The sequence below is a fragment of the Dermacentor andersoni genome, chromosome 9 (assembly GCF_023375885.2).
Source record: "Dermacentor andersoni chromosome 9, qqDerAnde1_hic_scaffold, whole genome shotgun sequence".
Classification (NCBI taxonomy): Eukaryota; Metazoa; Arthropoda; class Arachnida; order Ixodida; family Ixodidae; genus Dermacentor; species Dermacentor andersoni.
In genome coordinates this window covers 110,428,011-110,438,785 of record NC_092822.1, presented here as the reverse complement: position 1 = coordinate 110,438,785, position 10,775 = coordinate 110,428,011, and the positions used below count along the sequence as shown (strand labels likewise).

The 10,775-nt window shown below is 47.7% G+C and overlaps 1 protein-coding gene across 1 annotated transcript; it reads left to right on the top strand.

The window, feature by feature from the left end:
• The first annotated feature begins 9,883 nt into the window (after positions 1 to 9,883).
• Positions 9,884 to 10,526, top strand: LOC126527937 (uncharacterized). Its single transcript, XM_050175775.3, has one exon. The coding sequence runs from the start codon at positions 9,918 to 9,920 to the stop codon at positions 10,524 to 10,526; it is 609 nt and encodes a 202-aa protein (XP_050031732.2). The 5' UTR covers positions 9,884 to 9,917.
• The last annotated feature ends 249 nt before the right edge of the window (positions 10,527 to 10,775 follow it).

Below are 10,775 nucleotides of genomic sequence, written 5' to 3'. Positions count from 1 at the left end.
CTGCCGACGCCGACGACACTGGCTTTTCTGCGACACGAGCTCCTTAACGCTGTCGCGTTAAAATGGCTTTATTTCTTGGCGGAATGTCGCGTGTCGTCGTGGCGTTATCGCGTCCATTGCGGGGTTTCATCACTGCGAGAGCCAACTGTCCGATTTGCCCACTAGACTTTCCGCCTTCAGGAGTAACTTGTATCCCGTTGCCAAGACGCGAATGGTCTATCCACTTTAATACAGACCTACAAGGGTATTTTTTTCAGTATGTACATTATTTTCGCCATCCACAGTTATACTGTGAAGGCACTTCCTTTTTGCTGCACTGTAATAATAAGTGAACTTGTTTTCGAATTATATTCTCTTATAATGTTGTATTCTTGCTATCATTGTCGTAAGTGATCTACACAGAGTGCTCAGGCACCTTCTAATGCTTTCCTTACGCCCGCCATTCTAATGCAAATAAACATACCTTGAACTCATTTTCTCAGAGATAAACTCTGAATCAACAAGGGCCGTAGTACTCGATTTCCTGATGTCCCTGATCGCGAGCTCTTTTTTTTTTTCAGGATGTAATATTGTACCGTAGAAACGTTCCTCGGACGTCTCTGGTGTTCTCGTTTCTATTCTCAAGCGCCCAGTGCAAACTGTCATCGCCGTAACTCCATGATGAACTGGTCGGAGCCTGCACCGCATCGACCGAGCCGCGCACAGCCGCTCCAACTTCGTTTGCGCGCACCCCGCAAGGCCGGTCTTACAGCGACGCCCTGCGTGGCCACATCGCCCAAACGCCGGCAGCTGAGCTGTCACGCGGCCCTTCAACCGCTCCGAGCAGCCGCCCCAAAAACGCGCTCATAGCTGCACTCGCTGCTGCACTCCGTGCCCTGCTGGACCACTGCCCAAATATCGACGGCGATGTATGTACGCCAAATGTGTGACGCTCCTCTCGCCGCATAGGAAGCACTGCTTCAACCCGACTAGGTGCGACTAGCGCCACATACGCCGAGGCTATAAATTTGCCCCACGCACGCCCCTCGGGCTCCGGCCGCCGCCGCCGCATCTCTCTCTCTCTCACCCATCTTTCCATTCCCATACCCCCCTGTGCAGCGCGGCTGAGGTGTCCTCTATTGAGAGGCAGTTACTGCACTGCACTTCACCCCATATTTTCATCCCCTCTATAAGAATCTCCATCTCTCTCCATGATGTCCTGGTGGCAGGCAACCATGGCGCGTCGCGCAAGTGTGACCACGCTGATTCGTTTGGGTTGGCGTATACTATTTAGCTTGAAAAGGCCCTCCATCTAACCGAACGTTCCTAGACATGCTTCAGTTTCACAGCTCCGCTCGGGAGATGGCCGAAGTGGTGGTCACGCGAACTAGCGGCGCTGCGATCGCGTCTTTCGTCACTTTGTTTCGTTTCTGACAGAAGTTGCTCAATTTCTGGTAGATTTCCGGTTTCCATTTTGAGAAGTAGTTATTTCACAGTTCTTAATTTTGATCCTCTTTTAAAATTTGTCATATCTGAGCTAGGTATTGTAAATGCGTTTCTGGTAATGAACTTGAAACTTGACTTCTGCTTTCACTTCTGGTTTCATTGCATCGTCTGCCGTTATCCTTCTCCGTTTTGTAGGTGTGTGATGTGTCGTGATTTGCTCTCTTGAAGAGCTTCTTGAAGAAGCGTTTCCGCGTCTCATGGCAGCAAGAAGTTCTCTATGCCGTGCTGTTTTGCCCCCGGCTGCACCAGCGGCCTGAGACACGATGCCGCTGGTCACCATTTTTTTCGCACCGCCGCAATACGCTGGAGAGTTTAAAAGTTGAGAACGCATGCTACGCCGAAAAGACAAGCGCCTCACAAACAAATCAAAAGTGTGTGAACGCCACTTTGAGGCCAACGACATATTGAAATACTACAAGCATGTTGTGGGTAACAAAAAATATTGATCCCTCGTGGGAAATGGATGCTTGTTCCCGGCCCACTTTTTCGGTTCTTTCCTGGGCTGTCCGAGCACATCTCAAAGCCAAAAAATGTTAAGCGAAAGCGACGTCCACCAAAAGTGCCGGCAAGTGCCGGCAAGTACATCGGGCGAAGCTTGTAGTGACAGCTCTTCAACTTCAAACCTGCTGTTGGGCTTGCAACAGGGAACTTGAGAAATATGCGCTACACACTTGGTGCTCAACGAGCTCACGAACGTGACACTGCCTTCCGCGCTCTGGAAGTTCGAAATTGTTGAGGACGACGCAACGCAGAAGCGATGCGGAGTATTTTATATGAGGCAACTGGTAGCCGGGCATCTGCGAGTAATGAAAACTGTTGTGCTTGAAGAGGATGGTACTTGCTACATAAACGGCTACAGCAAAATTCACAAGAGGCTATTTCGAGCTGCGACTAGCATTGCAAGTGTGGAAAGAATCCTGAGAGAAGCAGACAGCTTGAACATATGTGCGGGCGTGAAAGCAGACCAGCGTGACACGGCGACATCAGATAATATGCACCACAAACAGTGCAATGTACTCACAAAGCAACTAGTCTGCGCGCGTTGTCTCCATCTACAGAGGAAACTTCGACTGAGCATTAAGGCTCCGAGCGCAACGCTCAAGCGATATCAGGAACTACGCAATGTGAAGAAGAAGCTGCTTAGGGCGGCTGCTGCGCATTAAAAGCGAAAGAATGAAATTTTCGCTCTGAAGAAAAGGCTTTCTGAAATGCCCGATAACAGAATCGAGGAAGCGTTGGCCGAACTTCCTTGCATTTATGACATCGTTTAAACAGTTGAAAGCAAAGTCTCCGTGTGGCGCGCGGTAAAATGCGGACTGGCTTCTGAATTGTTTAATGCTGAGGATAGCGAGCCCTCGAGCACATAAGCTTCTATCTGACAAGAATATGCTGCCCTTGCCCTCCCTGAGCTGTCTCACACGAATTCTGAAAGGAATACCATGCAAGTATGGTTTCAATCCTCTCTGTATGGAAGCTATTGGAAAACAGCTGGGCAACAGAGCAGATGGGAAGAAATTCGGCACACTGATTTAGGATGAAATTAAGTTACGCCAGGCGTACAATTTTCACAAGTCCACCTTCAAGCTTGATGGTTTTGTGGACTACGGTGGTATTTCAAATGAAGGAACTGACCAACTTGCAGATCATGCGCTCGTGCTGATGTTGGTACCACTTCTGGAGAGCTGGGTGCAACCGATTTCCACCTTTGCCATGAAAGGTGCTGCGCCTGGCAGGATTTTAGCAGAGCTGGTGTTGCAAGAAGTAATGCAATTGCATAAACATGGTGCTATGGTGATCGCCGTAGTCAGTGACGGAGCTGGGAACAATCACTCGATGTGGCAGCAGATGGGAATCAGCGGCAGCGTAACCTCACCTTCTTACAAGATTCCACATCCATGCCTGCCTGAGCGCGCATACCTTTATTTCCTGTGTGATGTGCCGCAAGCCCTGAAGTGTGTACGCAACCATTTGCTCAAGCGCAAATCCGGACAGGTGAGCTAGCGTAGTTTATTTCATATATAACTTGTGCTGATTGGCGTCGATAACTCGCTGACAGAGCAGGTGCAATCAGCTAGAAAGAGTGCAAAATTGCTTTAAGCAAAAGTAGCTCAAAATTACTTTTTTGTGCACAAAGTAAATAAAAAGTGTCACTGTGTTTGTTATTTGTTTTGTTTCCAAAGAAATGAATTAAGCTTTGACATAAATATGTTCATAGTATTTAACTTCGTCCTTGTCACTGCTCACAGATCACTTCCAACTCATTTACACGTCCCATAATCTCCGCGGACGACTATAAAAATGCATGTGTCAATTAAATTTATTAGGCGAAGAAGCGTTGACGGCGGTGGATCAATTCACCACAGCGTTGTCTCAAGCGACTACTGGGCGTGATGCCTTATTGTCCCTACGTCTGCACAGGCGCTCGCCGTCTTTAATTAATACACATCTGAACAATAAGCAGCAAAAAACAAAGCCATCGCTGAAGGGAGCGCCGTGACGCTTTTAGAGGGAAAAAGTTGGTTGAAAAGCGGAATCGCAGTGCACGACCGTTCATTTGCGGTGTAGTTGCAGCCTCTAAAGACTAGCTAGACATGTCATTCAAAGGTCCTTGGCATAAAATGCTGTTCGGGCAGCCAAAACACAGTCATCAAAGAGCGAACGGCACTGACCAGTTGGGGAAAACGACCCACCGCAGAGATGGCATCGCAGGAGTAGACAATGCGCGCTGCGTGAGAGATACGTCACTGCAGCGTCGATAGTGCACAGACACCGTGAAGTCCCCGTTACTTACGCGCGGCAGGTTTGTCACAAAACTCAGACTGCGTACCTAAACTACATTTACGACGGATAAGGGCCTACAGGCCTGTTGGTGCAAACGACGCGTCGCAGCAGGAGCAGACGACGCGCGGCGCATGACGAAAGACGCGACTGCAGCGCCGGTAGTTTCAGTGACACCCGTTGCGGCCACGTCGGCCAATGGGCTCGCATAGGGAGCTGCGAAACTGAAGTATGTCTAAGAACGTTGATCTCACCTGATTGTCTTCTTCAATCTCTTATACACCACACGAGTGCTCTCATTAATGTAATTTTCAGCTCCCTCGGCCCTATTCCTCTCCTCGTTTTCGCAAAGTGTGTGTTTATCGCTGTGGTTACCAAATACGCCCAACGGTATTGGCCTCGAGCTCCACCACTGGAAAACCTGGCGCCACCGTCGGCGTGACGTGCTATTAGGGATCACGTAGACATAGCGTCCGCGTCGGCTGCTTCGGGAGCGCCGAAGCGAACTGAAAACGAGAGTTTAAATTCCCTCGTACGCTGCGGTCCTCATTTAGTGGCGAGATTTTCCCGCTTCGAGTGTCGCCTTTACAACGCTTGAAAGCCGTACAATAGGTAGTGGCTGCCTTTGAAGGCGCGCAACATGGTAGGCTACTGCTCGGTGCCGCAGTGCCGGACGTACGCAACGGAGCCCGCGGTGTCAGCCTTATTCACACGTAGCCGCAGGACAAGAAGCTGCGTGAAGCTTGGCTTGCGAAACATAAAACTGGCAAACAGTCATCGGCTACAACTCGGGTATGCAGCAAGCACAGACGCGAGGAAGATTTCTGCTGCGGCGCCGGGTCTGTGATGTTCGGAAAACGCGCACTGAGACGCTCGCCCGAGTCCGCTGCCCGAATAATGTCATGATGGTTTGGTCTATGAACTTGTCGATGCTATAGATACTGGCAAGTTTACTGGAGTGGAAAGGGAGCGGTAAGAATCACATTTAAGAAAAAGCATGGGATATGGTCATGTGTGTGTTATGAATTAATGCACTGGATTACAAAAAAGAAGCAGCGGAAAATCGCACGCTGAGAACACCGATAAACATACAGTGCGACGCAACTCGAGAAATAATATTGAAACGTCCAAGAATTTAGAAAAAACATAATAGATTGAATCGTCGCGACGGCACATCACAGTCCCCGTAGGCGTCGAAGTCTCTACAATGAAATTATTTTTGAACAGCTCTGATAGCGCCCACGCAACAATGGTTGCTTGTATACTGTCAAATGCTCATATTCTGCGGCCTAAAGCTCATGGCACGGTGCAAAAACGTGCACGCGGTGAAAGCGAAACAGTGCGCGGACAAGCATGCAGACGCGCAGTCGGTCGCTGCGAATCTGTGCGATCACTGCATTAAGGCTTCATGCTATTACGCTCCATTTAGTTATACAAACACTATAAGAACATATTTCACATAGTTTGCTCTCGGCGTTTACCTGCCTTTCACGCAAGAAGCCGGTTCGGGAGACTCCATCGCGGCGACCGCGCGCAGTGGCGTTCACTGTACATATTCGGTAAAGAAACAGCATCTGTAAACGATTCTGTGCTTTCAGTTTGCCTAAGATTATTTTTTAGACAGTAAAAAAACTTCTCTCGTTTCGAAAGTACTTACAGAAATGTCCGGGAGAGCTCGCGCGCGGTGTTTTTAGTGAGCGCTGACAGCAAAACCTACGAGGAGCGCGCCGCCGGATCCCTCATACTACGCCAGCGAGGCGCTTCCGATAGATGGCGACTCCGTAACTCCTCGCCGCCAATGCTACCACCACGGAGTAAGACATCTAGGAGGTGAAACTCCCGTCAGCGCGAGCGAGCGCGGGCGACCAGATAAGGTCACAATTGTTGTATGCGTCGACGGGGCCCTATACAGTGGCGGCGCCATGCGGCGCATCGTAGAAGCCGCAGCGAAAAAAAAAATGCAGCGCCCGGGCAGGCGGCTCCGGCGTTGCTCCGGCGCCCTCTAACGTCGGTAATTTCTTTCCAGGCCGCCAGGCGCCGCCAGCACTATAACGGCTCCGCGGGCTTGTGACCTTTTCTGGTCGCCGCAAACAGCGGAGTTTCACTCCTAAATGTTTCTTGCTCCGTGGCTACCACTCAAGCCTTTCTGGCGACCTGAGCAACTGAAGTCGCAGGCTTTCTTCAACACGGCGCAGACGTTCAATATGGCTAGCCCTCAACTACTTTTCGTGGACTTCGCCGTCACCGCTTTCTCTTCAGTGTCATCTCTTACACTACTCGCTCGTACTACACACAACACAAACACGCAACGCCCTTAATGAAGTGTTACTTACACGCTATTTGACATGCCGTTGATGTACAGTCGCGGGCAGAATAAAATGGACCACGGCGAAGGCGGCCGGAGCGCCTGCGGGGCCGGCGCTGCTATCGCGCGCTCGCGACGAGAGTACCCCGAGTGACGTCAAACTTCTCCTCCGCACCCTCGCTCTCGCGCTGGCGCTTGTCGCGCTTGATAAATTTCTAGTGCCACGTTCGGCTCCTCTGCTCCTGACATAGAGTTAGTAGAACAACTCTAGAGGAAAAGCTGGGCCGGAAAAGTGGGAACCTCTAGGGCGCCGCCCTGTTGCTACTGGTCAATGTGGCCAGCGCAATTACTATTGAAAGAGCTGAAAACAAGTACAGGCCACCTTATGCTTTGTCATCTAAAAACGAATAACTAATGGCTTTATGAAGGCGGTGCGTTAATATTAACTTTACAGAAAGCGATCGCTAAGTCCGTGACTTATGTAAATCACGATGTACGCATTCATGCAATGAAGGATGACGCGAATTTCGGTTTCGAATCTGTTTTTTGGAAGCGTAGTAGTTTCGTACAGTTTAGGTTTGACATGCGATCGCCCGTCGACATCGGACGCTATGGCACACTCGTGCCTTATGTGCCACCGAAGCCCCGAAGTGCTCTGGCATATACCTTCACATGTAAGTAAACGAATGTATCTCCTTGTTGAGAATATCACACGAGTAGGCAGCTCTTGTGGCGCATCACAATCGTTTGAGAAGCGACACAGTAGAGCATTTTTCTACATGCGGAGCGGTATTTTTATTTTCAGGTTTCCCTTCAGTAGGAAATTGCTGGACAGGCGAACCAGCGCACCGACATTGTACTGGCGAAGCCACAAGCAACTCAAAGAATCTGTTTAATTGCTGCACTTTGAACAATCATGCTTCTACAAAGGCCACAGCAGAAAAACAGCCTGATGCCGGATATTTCTGTGCCACGAACTAATCAAGAGGCGAGTGCCTAATGCGGACGAAATCGAGTGCATCGAGACTTAGAACGACAGAAAGCTGAGCTAGTTGGTAAGGATTCATTATGCAAAACAGAGGTGAGGCGTGCAGACAGGACAGAAGAGTAGAGAAGTGGGCGGCGCTCGTGTTGTTTGCTTGTAAATACTCTCCTCTTGTGTCCTGTCTGCACGCCTCACCTCCGTTTTGCATAACGAGTGCATCAACCAACATATTAATAGCGTAGGCGTTTTATTAACTGTGCAATATTTTCAACACTTCCTTGCATGCCATTTCATGTGGAATATCTTTTCTGGTCACAAATTTGTGCAGCGAATCTATTTGCATGATCGACTCCGGGCCTGTGGGACCGTTCACTTGCACTTGATGCTGAGTCTTTTACATGTATCCATAAACTGCAGATATGTACATCAGATCCCTGCGAGCATTTTCAAAATTCAATTATTTTAGACAACAGACACATATGCAATACTGACATAATCTCAAATACCACTAAGCAGCTGGGACACATTTTTGTTGACCATACTCGCAGGTAAAATAAGTAGATCATGTGGACAGCTCCAGCTCATTTTCCTTAAATCAGTGTGTACAAGGGGTATGCAAAAATAATATTTTTTCTCGCGCACCAATTATTTCTCGCACACCGATTATTTTGCTGTATAAGCAAGAGAACCCACCACGTTAGTGTAACGTATGTTGTACATCACACCAATATGTGCTTTAATTTACCAAGTGAGATGAGTTACTTTTATGGCTCATTCAGTCATAACACACTGCAAGCTGCATTCATCAATCTTCAATTGGATTTTGCAAATGTTTAATGAAACATGTTTCCCTTTTATGCAGATATGCAATGTTCCGTGTGTTCCAAATGTAAAATTTAAGCTCTAAATAAAAGAAGACATTTCTAGTCAGAAGCAAGCAAAAATGGTGAATGCAGAATATCGGAAGGCCAAGGTAAAGAAATTATGAGAAGTATCGAATGATTTTAATGAAAGAGTCGTATTTGAAAATGCAAGACTCTTTAGTGGAGGTCAAGCAAGTCAATATAGGTGGAATACTCTGCAAAATTATGCGAGTGAGGGGATGTCAAACAATGGGTCAGGAAATGCGTTGTTTTTCAGCAAAACAAAAGCTGATTGCCATTACATAAGTAACTTTAGCATCATGAGACTGCTGCTTGATAAATTCAGAAATAAACCAAAAAAAAGAAGACACGCAAGAAAAAAGCAATTTAATGATGCTCTCTCCACACTGGGATAAATAAAAACGAACACATCACATCTAATGTGGACATATCAGACGCCTTGTGAAACACTAAAGGAAATATTCAGTTTCGAGCTATGGCACTTGCCGCATAGATGTGGGGGGCCTTGCACTAATAGTGATAGTTACCACTGCATTTAGAAATTGAAAGCATTCATGCAGACAAGGATGATTCTTTATATTTTTGGCTACCACTTCAAATGCCTCCACCAAGTGTTACAATGCTGCACGCAGCCATACTAAGGATCTCGCAGCAACACCTGCAGGTAAAAAGCAGAAGCAGTCAAAGTGCTGGTGTATACTGGACACTATGTTTGAAAACATTTAGGCAAGAAGAGTGCAAGGAGCAGACATAACAACTGCATTTATTTCCATAATTCCCCATTTGAATGGCCTTTTCTTTTTGCTTAGACACTGCCTACGCCTAGCCACAGCAGCTCCCTCATACACACTCCGCAAGCCAAGAGGCCGTGGAGGCAAATGCAGGTAAGAGGCAAGAAGCAATAGCACTGGTATCGACATTCATCTAATTTCATTCTCTTTCTTTCGTTTAGGCAGCCAGCACACCTTGAACAGCCACCTTGACTTGGCAGCGGCGGCAGCAGCGGGACAGCACGGCTTACGCTGTGTCTCTTCTTCTATGCCTCGCAGATTCCCTGTCGTCAGCCGGCCCCATCGATGTATCGGCCGCCCATGATCATCCTGTGACAAGCCACGAGCCCGCTTTTACGTCACGGTCTACGTCATCACCATACCGCAGTGCCAGCTCTACATAAACCCGACGCAAGCACTGGGACGCTTCACTTGGCAGCGGCGGCAGCAGCGGGACAGCACGGCTTACGCTGTGTCTCTTCTTCTATGCCTCGCAGGTTAGGCACTTTGTGAGACTGAATTATTCACGTTGCTTTTTTACTGCTGTTGCTACTGCCAAAGTCATTTTTTCTGTGTCTGTTTTTGCTGCAATGTCCCCTGAGGAACAAAAAATGCTGAAAGATTTGAAACAAGAAATTCGTGATATGCGCGCATCACTGGAGAGAGAATTTAGGAAGGAAAATAGAGAGATTAAGAATAGCCTGGATAATATGAACAAATGTTTTGAGGAAATGTGTACCACCATGAAATACATTCAGAAAGAAAACGCTGAAATCAAGGCTGAGAACGCTTGCCTCACTTCTGAGTGCACACTACTGAAGAAGCGCGTACTGGAAGCTGAGCTCAGAATTGTACAACTAGACCAATATTCCAGAAATAAGAATCTGGAAATCAAAGGTGTTCCAACTTCACAGAGCGAGAACCTTTCTGCTATTCTGAAAAAAATCGGAGACGTTGTAAGTGAGCCTATTAGTGAAAATGATGTTGAGATCTGTCACAGAGTTCCAACGAGGGATTCTGGGCAGTCTAACATTGTGGTACAGTTCCGCAGCCGATCAAAACGCGACGCTGTCCTCAACAAAACTCGAAAGAAGCGACTATCAGCCACTGATCTTGGCTACACACAGTCTTGTGCTGTGTTTGTCAATGAGCACCTGTGCTCTGAATTGAAAAAACTTTTGGGCATGACGATCGCGCGCAAAAGGGAAAAGAATTGGCGTTTCGCTTGGACGCGGGACGGCAAGATTTTCGCTAGGAAAAGTGAATCCTGCCGGTCACTGCAAATAATGCATGTCTCTGATCTAGAAAAAATTGACTAACCAAGATTTCATGGCTACTAATGATGACGTCATGTCTGGAAGCACTACGCACGCATATTTTGCGCCGCATGAAGTTGGCAGCCTGTATGCCGAAAATAATAACTGCCTATCTTTTATCCATCTTAATGCGCAGTCTGCCCGAAATAAAGAGGAACAGATTCTTGCACTTATCGCTACGTTTGGCTTTGCTCCTGATATATTAATGGTGACAGAAACATGGTATCAATGTGAATTGGAAGTTCTTAAGTT

Coding starts and splice junctions, on each gene's coding strand:
- LOC126527937 (XM_050175775.3), top strand. CDS start 9,918: ATGAACAAATGTTTTGAGGAAATGTGTACCACCATGAAATACATTCAG.